The sequence below is a fragment of the Camponotus floridanus genome, unplaced genomic scaffold, assembly GCF_003227725.1.
Source record: "Camponotus floridanus strain SB8 unplaced genomic scaffold, Cflo_v7.5 scaffold10, whole genome shotgun sequence".
Taxonomy (NCBI): domain Eukaryota; kingdom Metazoa; phylum Arthropoda; class Insecta; order Hymenoptera; family Formicidae; genus Camponotus; species Camponotus floridanus.
The window spans coordinates 1,346,994-1,363,025 of record NW_020229215.1 but is presented as its reverse complement, the minus strand read 5'-3'; the positions used below and the strand labels follow the sequence as shown (position 1 = coordinate 1,363,025).

Sequence of the window (16,032 nt, the reverse complement as noted above, 5' to 3'; positions counted from 1 at the left end):
TTACTCAGAAGTCGTTGGCGCGAACGAAGCGCAATTTCTACAGAGGAGGCCTGTAATAAGGATGTAAACGATGAAGCGTCGTCTTGACGTCGCGTCGAGCCTCTCCGCGATTTTACGAATATGCGTGCTACGGCAATAAAAAGCACAAGGGGATTTTGCTTGCATCGCAATTTTATAAGAAGTTACTTTATAAAATGTTTTTTCAAAAATACTACTTTTATGCAATAAACAAAAGAAAACCGTTATTTAGCAATTAAAGGTAAAAATCTATTTGCAAACTGAAAAAATAATTTTAGGAAAGAATGTAGATAATATCAGCTTATGTAAGTAGATATAATATTCAAGATAATTCCAGGTAGATTTTAGCTTACTTTGAAATTTATTATACCGAAAATATTTAACGTTAAAAGAAATATCGTAAAGAATAATTTTCAATAAAAGTTGCAACAAAAATTTGACTTTAAAAGCTGACGCGCGATCTTCAGCCAGAATAGCTCGCATTGTATTTAATACAAGCAATAACTTAACGTAACGTTAAAAATTAAGACTACGCGCGTTGAAAGATCCATTTAAAAACGTTATAAACGCTCGAAAATCGCGTGAGTGTAATATCGAGAGTCGTCCGAGAGATTGATAACGGACTCGATTTCCAACTGCATCCGAATGAAAAAAGCCATTTCATGAATTCGATACCCTTCGAGACCGACAAACGCCAGTTTCGTAACACGGTATTTCATACCCGGTGTGCAGCGAAGAACTCGATGAGCCACGAATAGTTGTACCATGCGAATGCATTTAATTCGAGAGATTTCAAAGCGATTGCTTTACAACGTGATGTACGCGTGCATTCGTTCAAACATATTTCATTGTCCCATTTATATGTTCGACGACAATTTGTACTTTTACGTATATGTTTGTTTTATTTCAAAAGATGATTCAACCTTAATTGAATTGTACTCGTGGATTTATATTTTTTTTTTATTGTATAAATGCTATTGTATATTATAAGCCTATAATAATGTATTCTGAGTAATTAAGAATGTATGGTTTGAATAATTTTTAAACTGACAAGATTGAAATGTAGTCGTATGATCTATCGCTCCTCACACATGTAACATATTCTAAAATGATATTTTAATTGAGAATTATATATTTTTGTTGTATTTGTTGTATTATTGTATTATTGTGTCATGTGTTACTAGATTACACAAGACTATGTTAATTTATCGGCAAAAATCTCTTATGAAAGCATAATATACTAAAAAATGCCGTTCGACAACTGATACCACGGCGCTTTGCAAGAAGAAAACATCATTTTCGTGGAAACGTAACGTTTTACGAACGGATAGTTACAACCCATGATCGATGAGGGTAACGGACGCGAGCCTTATTTTCCTCCTTCTCTATCCGCTCTCCCTCTCCCGTTTCCTGCTTCTTTGCCGCAACACTATTGCCGGAAGTTGCCTTTGCCCAGCGAACTCGACCAGGAAACTTTTGTCTCGCAGCAACCGGGGCTTTGCCGATATTGGTTTCTCGAACGTTATTTACCCTCCCCCCCTAACCCCGGTCTCTCGCGCAACCCCTGTAACCTGCATCAAGCGATGCTGCTGGTTCATAATAAGGGTTCGACGCCCCGCGAAGCGTCGACTGATTCCACTGAATTGCAATGACCGTAATGCCAGATCTTCCGACTCGTCTAGATATATCTGTTCTGTCCTTCCTGTATCTACTGATCTGTAGGAATGTTATAGAGTAAATCAAAGTAACAAGAATACTTATTATTTTATTATAAAAATTAGTTTAAATTATTATTATTATGTTGTCTTTTCGCAATATCATATTTGTTAAGAATTTTGAAAAAAAAACAGTCAAGAGAAAGTAAAAAACTACTATTATCAATCCAATGAAAACTGCTATCAATCTTTGGAAAAGAAAACCTTTTAGACACTAATATATTAATTAAGAAATAATTTTGTGTATTTTAGTTTAAGAAATATTAATTTAAATTATGATATTTCGAGAAATATTTTGAACATTTTAAAATATTTTAAACCAAAATTTTATAATAATAAAATAATTATGTATTATAATGACGCATTTCACATTTTGAATAAAAATATTCGAATAGTCTCTATAAGAAAACAAGAAAATCTGGAACGTACAATGCTAAACATATATCCTTATCAAGTAGCTACCTAATTAAAATTAACATAGATGCCAACGCTTTGCATTTTCTTTCAATTGCTTTATTTTCTCTTGAACAATCCAATATCGAGTTGCTCAATTTATTTTATTTCAGTTAGAACGCACTTGTTTATTTTCTCTCAAACAAGTTGCGATTTCGTAATCGCTTAATTTATCTTTGTTTTGTTAGATGTATCTTAGTTTTGTTAGACTGTGATTACACTTATCTATTTTATTTTATCTTAATCAGATTCTGATCAGACTTGTCTGTTTTATTTGTATTAATTAAGACGATCTCGTCACCCACATATTTTGTATTATATTAAAACATAATAAAATAGAGGGTTTAATTACATATATTTAAATTTACTTTAATTTTATGGCAATTTATTTTAATTATATGATTATACATATCAAAAATTTAATTATTTGTTACTTGAACATTATTTATAACATTTTATGCTTACTTTCACTAAACTTATTATTTCAAATATTGTAAATAATATTCAAGTAACAGATAATTAAATTTTGGATACATATAATTACACAATTAAAATAAATTGCAATAAAATTAAAATAAAATTAGCTACATGTAATTAAATTATTTTAATATATTTTGAAATAATATAAACAATATGAATCGCAAGGTTGTCTTAATTATTTTTATTTACATTTTTAGTAGAATTTCTTTACAAATTTATAATAAATATATAATATTATACTATATTATAATGTATAGTTTATTAATTTTTCAGATATTAGCAGCTTTACAATTACAACAGATTATTTGAATTGAGATGAATTTCTTTAAAAAAAATACTTGATACACACACATACATTTTTATTATATATAGATTTACGTTCTGTGTGAAATAGTATTTAGTTTACGTTTCTTTTTTCTAGAAAACTACGTTCTTTTATATATATATAAATATATATATATATATATATATATATATATATATACTATTAATATAAACTATTAACATTAAATCCTCCGAAATAAAACTTTTATTAATTAAGATTTTCTTGTTTATGTTTATTATTTTTTAGTAATATAAGATAAATTATATTTTCTAAACTTATAAATAGCATTTTTTTTCTTTTTATAATAACATTTCAACAACTAGATACTTTTTCTAACAGCATATTTGCATAACTTTACTTTGTTTCCGTTACAATAAGATCAATTCGTTGCAATCGCTAGACCCGAAGGTATGGAACACCCTGTGTGTATTTTCGAGATACGCTGATGGAAATTTCCGTGCTGTCGATTTTAACAAGCATCGAGCTTTTCAACTGGCTGATCAACAAGGTCAAGCCATTTCTATCCTCTTATTTTTATCCTAGCTCTCTATTCCGAAGACGTATCTTTCAAACGTGTCTTCTATGAGATTATCTTGACTGGATTACTATTTAATCGGAAAATCGGATCGCGCGAATTGCTGGATCAGGATCGAAAGAAATTAATTGCCGCTCTTGGATAATAATTGCATAATTGCCAGGAATGTTGCGGATTAAACGGACGCTTGATTTATTCGCCAGTTTCGTTGCCCCTTTTCGACAAATCCGCTGTTGCATTCCGAATTCACCGCGATTAATCTCTACTCGACGTGCGGATCCTGCAGTCGCATTTCATTAAGCGTTTTCTCCGGACGGAAGTCGTTATGTATCTCGATTTGCCACCCTGGCTGTTCGCACGACGATCGATTCGCGTAAATTTGATTCTCAGGATAACAAAACATGCCAATTTGTGTAAAATGCATGTCAGCATTTATCGCGCGTATTTTGTTCGAAATATAAAATATTTAATGTTTTTTTATTTTATATAAAAGAAGAATAAAGAAGATATAAATAAAACTTTTCCCAAAATAACCAACGAGTTTTCAAGGTTTGATATTCATGACGCTAAACTAGCACTGAAAAGAAAAAAAAGAAGTGCATAAACTAGAGTCATTGTCTTTTAAGATCGAATACGAATAATTAATTAATAAAATATTAATATTATGTATCGACGAATAAATTAATTGAAGAGACATTATATGAAAAAAAGAAAAATATCGTTATAACTTTATATAAATTACATGTAAATTTACATATTTGTCGCAAATGTTGTTCTTCCTACTTTGACCATTTTGCTTAACAAATTTTGTGGAATACGGAATATTTTTCTGTACAAATCTATCTTTGCTGTCTCTTCATATTTCGCGACAGAAATAGAACCTGAAGGCGGTATAATACTATCGCGAAACTGATGCGTTCCCAGGAGGCGAGCAGGACTATGTTGAAATAGATGAAAGAGAGAGCGAAAGAGAATAAACACTCCAGCGCGAATGAAAAAGCTGTGACGACTAAACACGAGGAGAAATAAGACGACGCGAGAGGGTTTATACGATCCGTTCAACTAGTGAAGCTTTTCCCCCTGATGACGTTGGAATTCCGGGGCGGTCTCGTGAACGCGGCTACTCCGTCGCGACGCCGCTGGACGACTTTGCCGACGTGCATATGAAACGTCATTCCACGTGATTAACGGCCGTGAAATTAATTTTGCGCCCCGCGACGCCAAACATGCTTTAAGCGCCGTTATTCGAGAAGAATGCGCCAACTATTTTGAGCTGGTCGGCATGGCATGGCCGATTACCCCGGCCAAAATAAGGCATATTTTGTGTAAGCAAAGATCGTTAATTTTGTTTCAAATTAAAGATTGAAATAAACAAAATAATTTAATTGATGCTGTGGATTGTTCGATGTAATAATTTTCTTGTGGGAATGTCGACTCGATAACAATAATGTTTTTTTAACAAGGAGTAAAAGTATAACGCTTGATTATAACGGAAATAAAATGTAGGATAAAATGATGTTGATTTAGAACTGCGGTAATATTTTACATGCAAAAGAGAAAAGAGAGAGAGCGATATTATCGGAACAGTCAAAAATTTCGCAATTGCCGAACGAACGAACGACCAGAAATGTCGACTTGGAGGTACTTTGAATTTGTTCGAAGGCAAGCTCGTTACGGTGCGACTCGACATAAAGTAGGTCGCATGAAAATAGCTGCGACGTTAAAACCGGTTCAGTCTGCGATTTAACATCAATGGAGATATTCATCCTTGCCTCTTTTGCACTCTGCCTTTCATCCCACGATGTTATCTATCTTATACATTGTATGATCGAAATAAAATGCAACTCAATGTTTTATAAAAATCTATTTAAAAAGTTGATTATATTTACATAATATAAAACAAGAATATATAAAATTATAATTTGCTATTTAAAATACACAATATTACTTCAATAATTGCATTTTATTTGCATTTAAAAATTACTTAATTACTTTTCATTATTCATTGATTAATTATTTTATATTATTCGTTGATTAAGAATTATTTGTCTATTAAAGTATATATTTCTATATATCTATTAATATAATTAATATATAGTGTCTGTATTTAATTTGATAAATACTTCCTAAATTAGAATACATAGGATAGATTTTCAACCGCATAATCAATATCTAATATTATCTAATAAATATGCATTGTACCTGTTAGCATACATTAAAATATTTTATTGAAAATATCATTTGCAGCTTATCATAATTAGAACAAATTTTATTTTAATTTTCTGAATTTAAAATTGTTGAAATATATATAAGGACATTATGTTTTATACATATGTCCGAATGTTATATGTATTTACATATTTCATAATAATAATTTTATATATATTATTTTTAAAATTGGTTTTAAAGATGTTTATGACTTTTATATAATATTATTTACAAAAAATGTTTTAATGTATAAATAGAAATATACATAGTATATTTTCGAAAATGCAATATTTAAACATTAGTAAAGAAAAGACATTGCCAATAAATCATTAATTTTCCTTGATTATGCAATTTTCTTTCTCTTAAACTAAATTGATTTTCAAAGAAGAAACGTGTCAAGACGTTTGCAAACGCTTTCTGAATTTCTTTCCTCTTTAATCTCACAGTTTGGTATTTTATTTTCTTGAGAGAGATAGTTTCTTTTATATAAACGAACTGGCACTCTTCCTATATCACTTGCCTTAACGCATTTCGGCAGATGTGGAAAACGCTTTGACGTCCGAAACGCACGGTAAAAGAAGACAGTTGATACAAAGAACTTGTTAGCGTAAAGCGCATCACGATATATACGAGATACGGAGAAATACATTTTTAAAAATATAGATAAAAGAGATGGAGTCGAGTTGTAAAGATGATTGAAAATCCTTCCAATGTGTTAAAACTATAACTGTCAAATCATGAATAATTAAAAATACAATAAATTTTATAGATTAAAGCATCGTAACTAACACAAAATATTTTTAAATCACTTTCTTTGAGAGATAAACTGTGCACTTAAAAGTTAAATTTTAAAAGAATACAAATAACAAAATCATGTTACAAGACACATTATCTTTTAATTTTTTATAAAAGAAATGGAACCGATAGCGAATAGATTATATTTTACTTTTTGATAAGAGAAAAAAATCTATAATATATATTTATGATGTACAGTTTGTTTTATTAAAGTATAAAATTACTTTTTAAAATATAAAATTTTTCTGAACGAGTTAATAACGAGTTAATAACTAAATTAATATTCTTTAATAAAATATTTCTAATTAATTTAAATCTAAATTTTTTTCAAGTTTTAAATTAATTAAAAACTTGGAATGTTTTTTGTTTAAGAAGTGAAATAAAAATTGTATAAATTATTCAATACTTTAAAACACTGTGTAGATCGATATTACACACAGAATAAAACATGCCAGCAACGTCGAGAATCCATCCTATTCGTGTCGAGAGGAGTATTCTGCGGTGCGATTCACAAATCCGGCGTGCTAAGAATCGATGAATTATGCAACGTATCGAACGATAAATCTTGGGATTAGCCAGGTTTGATCGGATTAAACGTATTTCGTTATTTATATCCCACGTCTAGATACAGTCAATGTTTCGGACATGCGGCACTTCCACAGGGAAATGAACAATTTCCATCGTGGAGTGTCTACTGAAACCGTACGGCGTGGAAATCAATACAGAGATATCAATATACGTCACGTTCCATATGTTAATCTAATTATTTCAAATTATCTCTGGATTTTTCATCATTTCAATGCGCTCATAATCGATCAGAAATTCGTTACAATTGTCGTGATATTTTATCGGTCGCAATGTTTAATAATAAAATTTTTAATGAGAATCACAAATTAAATGACACTTTAATTACATTAAATCGCTACCTTTTGAAATAAGCTATATACTAGAAATTAATATTTTATATATCCGCAAATTGTAAATTTTCATCGAATGGTAATGAATGTTGCTTTGTCCTATATTATGTATAATACAAATCAATGCCGCTGTGTCACAAAGTACGTAAATTTGACGAATTTAATAACTCTGATTATTAATACAATCAATTTATAAGATCAATATTAATGAAATGAAATATTACAATACTTTTATCTCCGTAATAAAATTCCAAATAATATTCGCACACTGAATGATAATTTGAACACAGTGGAAAATATTTTGTTAAGAAAATTAATATTTTGTCAAATGTATTTAAATCATTTAAATCATTGTAGAATTCTAAAAGAGCTTCACAATTATATATATTGAAATTAGTTTTCTCATAATATGTTAAATGTCATTTGGTCTCATTTTGCACGACACTGTACAATTCTGTTCTGGATTATGATGGATTACCTGAGCTAACTTCCAGCAAAATTGCTATCAATTCTTGAGGCAAAGTTTTCCAGTTAACGCAAATTAAACGTTCTGCCGCAAGTTTTGCGAAGAGAATTGTTTCGCCCTCGATTGGTCCGAACGTTTTATGAAACGCCGGCCGATAAACGAGCGATAAATTGGAACCCGTCCGGGTGATCATCTTTCATCATTAAGCACGTAGAACGCCATACCACTGTGGCAAAGTATCGTGGGGAATGTAAGACGATTCCGCGGAAGCTTATTTCGGGATGTCACGGATGAGAAGGAGTGCAAACGAACCGACTGCAATTATGCATTTACGTGACTCTCGTCGCTCCTGATTACTTCGAAAATTCAGCACCTCTGAAAAAGAAACCGACTATACGCTTGGCGAGCTCATAATCGCCCACCAAGAAATTAATTCCATAACCGTTAAGCGAGACAATCGATAAAGCAGATCACGTTTCGTCATTAGATCTTTCCTGATAGACACTTTACAGAAAACGTTTATATAATATAAGGGAAAGGAAATTGCTTATAAGTAAAAAGTCTTTCTTAAAAACTTGATCAACATGTAGTGAATAATTATTTTACGTAAAAATTAAATATTCAAAATTATAATTGAAATTATTTCTGTAATTAGCATTTTTATTTTTCTCGCTATAAGTATAATAAAATTAATTAAATGTAGATTTCTGAAGAAAATCATTATTCCATGAATGAAATATATTGCTTATTGTCTATATTTGTTTTTAATTATTTCCAATTTTATTAAATATAATGACGACATACCAAATACCATTTAAAAGAGCAGAGAATGACAACACGTAATTTGATACGTTTTTACATATGATTGCATATAAAAATAAAAAATTATTCCAAGCAAAATACGTGTTGAATTCCAACGATAAAATATGGACAAATAAGTACAGATAGTTTTAAATAGCGAACATGCAAAAATAATTAGATATGTGCGTAACGGAGAAAAAATTATCCTCAGCTATGTATTAACATATTATATTAACATAGTCATATGTGTACAAAGTGTTCATTAAATCGGATAATTTCTGTTAACATGTAAATAAATTGTGCGATGTACAGTCTATAAATCAAATAATACAATGTTTAAATGAAATAACTTTAAAACAGTATATATGTATTATTATATTATCATAGATAAAGATGTAAAAACATATATGATTATGGTTGTAAAGAGAGTAAGGGATTCATTATAAAACTATCATAGCATTAAAAACTGTAGCATTAAAAACTCGAAAATCACAAACGATAATGACTTCTCAAGAGAAATTTTTGTTTTATCAAAAAAGCTATTTACATGCAATCTTATTTACATGTATTCATAATTAGAACAGCATCAAGTAACCACTCAGGGTCATCTGGTATAAACGTGCGAATAGAGCGGATCGAATCTTTCATCATTAATGCTCTCTATGGTCACGTAGCCGATGCCTTGCGAGAAATTCCACAAGGGGTACAAACGACTTCCACTCTGCCTGAACTTACGCTATCGCTCTAGCGAGCGAGGAGCGTAGATAATCTTCGATCGAGCGCGCGACCTCAATCGAAGTTCATCCGAGTACGAGACTGGAGTGCTCACACAGACACAAATAATGCGATCAATTACGCGGTAACTTCCCTCGTTATTTTATACACCGACACGGTGCAACTACGAACTTCGACTAATTCGAGGAAGCTATGAGTCGTGAAAAAGTCGTGAGCTATAGTTTACTCATTGGCGAATCAAAAAACTCTCTATAGATTTTTAACATTAGTTATTTAAATTTACATTTGCATTTGCTGCATAAAAAGTCAATAATTCTATAATGCATAATATAAATAATGCTTCTTATTTATATTTGATTTTTATGTCTCTACTTCATGATTTTATGAATCTTCCTTTAAAAAATTTATTGATTAACTATGACTAAGTTTTTCTTCTGATCAAAGAATGCTTTCAATAGCTACTTTGCTAAGTAGTTTTGCTGCTCAAATAATTTAGCAACCATTCAATGCATATACCGCTGCAATAAACAAATTGAAAAGCAAGCAATTTATTTATACTATTCAATTTTTTAAATATTCTTTTTATAAAAACCTATAATTTTACCTTTTTTATAGCTTAAATCTATATTATTCAACACTTGGATTTTTTAATAAATATTTTGTATTAATTAATCATTGCAATCCCGTTAAAGTTTAGTTGAATCATTATCATGACAAGCAAATGAGAGGCAAAGTGGACATATTAATTTTTGATTGCAATAAATTTACAGTTTTATTAATCGTATTCCGATAAAGAGAAGTTAAAAATACACGAGTTATGATTCTTTGGGTTTATCACTAAATTGATAATGCGACAAACTTGAGTTGGCTACGCACTGTTAAATTAATAACCCGTTATAACCGAATTAATGATCCGCTCATTCGCGAACAGGAATCGTAGTATCCAGTAGCTGCGGTTAACGGAACGTGGCTGGGGCATACCTACAGTTATTGGTTTCCGTCCAATTATTGGAACCTACCTTCCCTGTCAATGGTGTTCTAGTCAAATAGAGAATATTATATTACATGGCATAAAAAATTAATATTTTCAAAAAATAGAGATAACAGATTCTTATGAATATAAAGTAAATTTTAAGATTGTTACATGACACATCTTTTACTTTTAAAATCTTTAAATTTACAGTATTCTTTTTTATTTTACCCTTTTATCGTTTTGAACCTGCATGTGTCTGGAAATGTGTTGTGTATATGTATGATTATCTCAGATCATAAATATTTCTTAGATCGTACTGCATTGCATCTTATTGTTAAAATTAACTTTACGGAAATATATACACATTTTTCTTCTGTGCCAATATATATCGCACATTTAATTTCGCAGGTGTCACAATAATAAAAATGCGTTTTTAATGATTAATCATAACCATTATAATTCGATGGAAATGTATTTTCCAATCCGGTGCTAATGTCGGAATATTATTTCATTGTTTCGCTAATAATTGGTGTTGTGTGCGAATTGCATGAAAGCAGATTTTCGCTCACGACCCTGTTTATATATCCCCCGGTATCTCATTAAAAATCAAAATTCGCTGGCACTGACCTTAATCGATATGCTATTGATAATCACAATATTATCCGTTTCTCTTTTTTACGCTCTCGTTTAAATTAACAGATGAAACAATAATTTTTAGCCAATTCAATAATTTTTCGGACTTTTATATTTCGCATCTAATTTCTATAATTATTTGTATGATTATATTATATAAAGATATATAAAATGTTTCTTAATAAATGCGAAAAATTTTAGGAGATGATTCTTTGTCTAAAAATTAAGAGCAGTTTTTTATATAAACATATACTCCTACATCCCTCCCTGTGAAATTACACTTCTCCAAAAATGTAGAAATTAGATTTCTATTTTTTTCTTAAATTTGGAACAAGTTAAAGAAATGAAATTAGGTGGATATTTTCTACTAGTAAAAAAGTTATTAATATTTTTTTCAGCCTCCCGTATTATTATAAGGGAATGAAAAAGGGAACTAGTAGCCCCTATTCAATTTTTTAGAACTTTTTAATGGATTGGAATATGATTATTTAAAAATATGCATTAAAAAGTATGATTTATTTAAAAACTTTTTTATTTTTTTTATTTTTTTCATAAAATTAGTAGTTTTTAAGAAAAAAATAAAATACATTATCATACAATATGATGCTAAATGACATAAGTTTCGAATTACGAGAAGTTAAATTTTAAAATAAAAATAAAATTAGAATAAATGTTAAGTAATGTTGAAAAAATTGGAACAAAAACAGAATTATAATACAAACTTAAACTCTAAAAAATAAAAATCCAATTTTTATCCCTATTTTTGGAGAAGTGTAACTCCACAGGAGGAGATGTAGGATGTATGAGTATATGTTTATATAAAAAATTCCCCCTTAATTTTTGACAAAGAATTATTTCCTAAAATTTTTCGCGCTTATTAAGAAACAACCTGTATATATCATTATTTTATATTACCATTTTCTATAAATTAAAAATATCTAACAAGACAATTTTTATACATTCATTATATGTGCGCTTATACATATCCTTCGACATTTGATAAATAAATGTGTGCGTATTCACAGCAGGAAATTGCCTCACTACACATCCGTGACATCCGCTTTTAATCCCGTCGTTAATTTTAAATATTATTTTTGGTTCTTTTTGGTCTCGACCATCGTGTATGCTATACATTCCTTGGGACAACTTACCGCTCCTTCCGGTCGGCGTCGGCGCGGATGTGGACCTGCCGGTGGGTTCCGGGATCGGGTAGGGTAGGTCGCAGCATTCTCGTTCGGGGAATTCGCTGGCGCGAGCGCAGCAGCAGGACAGCGCGACGAGCAGCATCGTCAGGGTCGTCAGTAGGGGTCGCGAACGCGACGCGAGCGTCGCGACGACGCGCGGCGTCACGCGCGCCGTTAGACCGTCATGATGCCCCGTCATCGGTCCTACCAGTCGTGGACTGCGAGCGAATTCGCACCGCGAGATCTCTCTTCCGTTCTCCCCGCTCGCAGCATCCTGCGAGCCGCGATGCCACCCGGTTCTCCAACTGTCACCTCCGCCGCCGTCGCCGTCGTCGTCGCCGCCGCCACCGCGAGTCACCTCGACGGTCCCCGCGGCGCGATCGTCATCGTCATCACACATACACACTCGAATCCTACACTCGCAGAGATCCAACTGCCGCTGGCGGATACGCGATCCGTCTGCGGAATCGATGGCGCGGCGACAGGGAGTTTATCTCGTTCAATGTCGCGATGACTGTTTCGGGATGTTGCTTGATTACTGGAGGACTGATCCTATCCCTATTCGATTGCTCGGATTTGTAATTAGTCCCTTACCATGTAGTCTCTTGAGCAAATTAGCTAAATGCGAAGTCGAAAGATTCGAGTACTTTGCATAAGCGTTCATTGAGAGTTTACGAGAGATTCCTCTTCCCTCGCAGATTTAGAGTGAATGAATCGGTCTTACAAGTAATCGTGATTTTTAGCAAAGTATCGAGATTTTACGTATAAATGTTTAACATTTATATTATTATTCTCAACATGCTGACGATCTTTTTTTCTAGTATACTGTGATACGAATACAAAATGAAAAAATTAATGTTTGACTAAAATTTTCGTGGCACTCTCGTGGATGCGAGATCTATCTAAATTATTCTCGTATTATCTTTTGGATGAGAACTAAAATTATGTGGATCTACAGTGGAAAGATCGAAATATCACTTGAAAATTTTTAGCGAGATTTTACCGTATGCATGGGACAACCCCCTTTTTTTCTCTCTTTCTCTTTCTCTCTTTCCCCTCTTGCGGATTTAGAATTTATAAATTCTTTTCATGATACTAAGAACCTTTTTCCAGCGAGGCGTTAAATGAATTAAAGGATAAACACTTTGCAAAAATGTTCTCCAACGCTTTTCTTTAAGACACTTCTTGCAGTTTCAAAGATCCTTTTTTGCAAATTTGTAATCTACCTCACTTGAAGCATCTCTTTTTGTAAATCAAGTTTAAGACACTTCGAAAAAATATTGCACTACTCTTCACTACACCGAATCTCCTTTCTTCTTTCAAGATTCAGGATTTATTAATTTCCTAAATCCAAGAACAGCGAGGATTTTTTGAGCAACGCACGGCTTTGATTGGAAGAATATCGATATTGTAAAAAGACAAGCTTCTCTCGAAAAGCAAGAATCTCGATATTGAGATATCGAGGATCACGCGGTCTTCTCATTCATCCCCGTCGACAGATCGTAACACACGTACACACACACTAACAATCTATCTATTAAAACTCGTCAATCTTCCGGAAGATTGAATTTTCTGTGACCTCTTATCGATGTTCCTTGCGTGATCTCGTTGACAGATTCCCACGAACGTCGTCACTTGCAAGAACGACTAGTTCGATGGTCCACGATAACTAATATCATTTTCGCGCGAGATCGATGTCTCCGAGAAATCAATCGACCACCGATCTCGACGCGACGTCGCGATTTTCCTCGATGTGGATCAGCGAATTTTCCTGCCTCCAGGTGCGCGTCTCCCTCGAGGAAGCGTTCGCTCGCGATTTTCGCGAGCTAAATTCGCAAAACGAATATTCCACCGAGAGATACCCCGAAAGAATCCCGTCCTCGTGTCGCGGCACTTCGCGGTCGCGCTTTCGCGTTTTGGAACCGAGAGCGCGGCGTCGTGGCGGCGTCCCGACGCCCAATGACGCTGAGGCCGCTCGCCGTACAAGCGAGAACCGCTGAGGACGTCCACCCCCGCCAACCCCTGCACCCTCCGGCTCGTCGACACGCGATAGCTCCTGCGCACGAACTGGCGTTGGCTTGCTCGTCCATGTGTACGGGGTGTCGCGGACTTACCCCTCGGCACGTAGTAAGAAAATAAGCTACGTGCTGATCGTTTCATTTTTTTCTGTTGTGGCGTCGATAATATCTGAGAAATTTCAATATGCGCGATTGAAGAGTATTAAAACTTGCATATTTCGCCCTTAGAACGATTCACGAGAATCTTGATTTGAAAATTAAATCTCAACGATTTATAAAATATCGTTTTTTAGTTACATTCCAATTGGTTTTTAATATGAAAGAAATCTCCCGACAAGCTTAATCGAAAAATTTAAACGGCGGATCTGTGTCATATTTTTTCGAGAATTTCACTAAAATGCAAATAATGCAGGTATAAAGATAATAAAAAGATCCCGTATTAAGCTACAAACATAATTAAGAAACAGATCTGTACGAATGAAGCATCGTATCTGAGCCTCCTCCGAATTTTCCAAAAAGGAATCGACTCGTTAGATCAGTCAACGTGCCAAAAAATTCTCGTAGGAGGGGCAATGCGAAAAATTGTAGACACCCCGTAGAGTATGCATGCAGGTGTGTGTGGCTGCGCGTTGCAGGTGTGCAGGTGGAGTGCCGCGACGGTGTCCCCGCGCGGCGTCGTCGCGTCGAATCGAGCCGAGCAGTTCCGAGAGGGGCAAACTACCCCCGGCTAGCAGCAGCTAGGCTGCCGCGGCGCCGGTGGGCCGCGAAGCAAACGCGCGACCCTCGTTCGGCGTCGTGTGCGCCGTTCCTGACCTCATTTCGCCCCGGCTTGTCGAGGTCGGTTACGCGGAAGTGCCCGCCGGCTCCGCTATGGTCGTCGCTCGTAAGCGGACTGGGGGGTTGTTTAAATATAACGATACGTATTGAAACCCATCCCTTACTCGCGCACGTTTTTGGCATCGAACACCGCAAACACCGATGACCGTTCGATACTCTTTCTGGGAAAGGTATCTTCGGTGCCTCAATGTATTGACAATGTTTACGATAACTGAGAAAAATGGTTCCCAGAGCGATAAATCAATACAGACGAATAATACAGGCGAATAATTATCATAAGTGCATATGAATATTTTTCAAAATTCTCGATAGATGACCTTTTTTGGTTTAGTCTTTAGTGAAAACGCCAATAATTCGATATTTCATTTAAATATTCATTAAATTTGCAGCACCAAAATATTTCATATCGAATTTCGCGCAATAAAAATAATATGATATTGATTATCGCATTTTCTATTTATATTATTACGAAAAATTATATTTAAGAAACTTTTAGTAAATTTGTATACATGCATATATAATTTAAATAATAATATTAATCGTGAAGTAAGTAACCAGAATAAAATTTCAAATAAAGCAATTCAAGACTGGATTAATAAATTCATTTAAAATTTATTTTTCATAAAAGACATACTCTTTTGTCATGATTAAAATTCTACATCCCAGAGTTACAGGTATTCTATAACGAGAGATCAAATATGACCCAGATTTTCTATTGTGTCTCGAAAATTTATATAAAAATTAATTAAAACAGATGTATTATAGATTATAATATTCATACACACATGTCTCGAAAAAGAAATGTCTCACTATTCAATTAGAAATCATTGCTTTATTTATTTATAAGTTATAAAATTTCTCTTAAATAATATATAATATATTTTTTACAATTTATAATATATATTTTTTTTTGAAATACAAGAGAAAATCTTTGACCTA

At 33.1% G+C, this 16,032-nt stretch overlaps 1 protein-coding gene across 1 annotated transcript in view; it reads right to left on the bottom strand.

Annotated features, from left to right (window-relative positions):
* LOC105249481 overlaps positions 1-14,178 on the bottom strand; it is a 275,314-nt gene extending 261,136 nt beyond the window's left edge. Inside the window, exon 1 of the mRNA XM_025409271.1 lies at positions 12,206-14,178. Within this exon, the coding sequence (XP_025265056.1) occupies positions 12,206-12,638 (433 nt within the window). The 5' untranslated portion in view covers positions 12,639-14,178. The remainder of the gene's footprint in view (positions 1-12,205) is intronic.
* Positions 14,179-16,032: the final 1,854 nt, after the last annotated feature.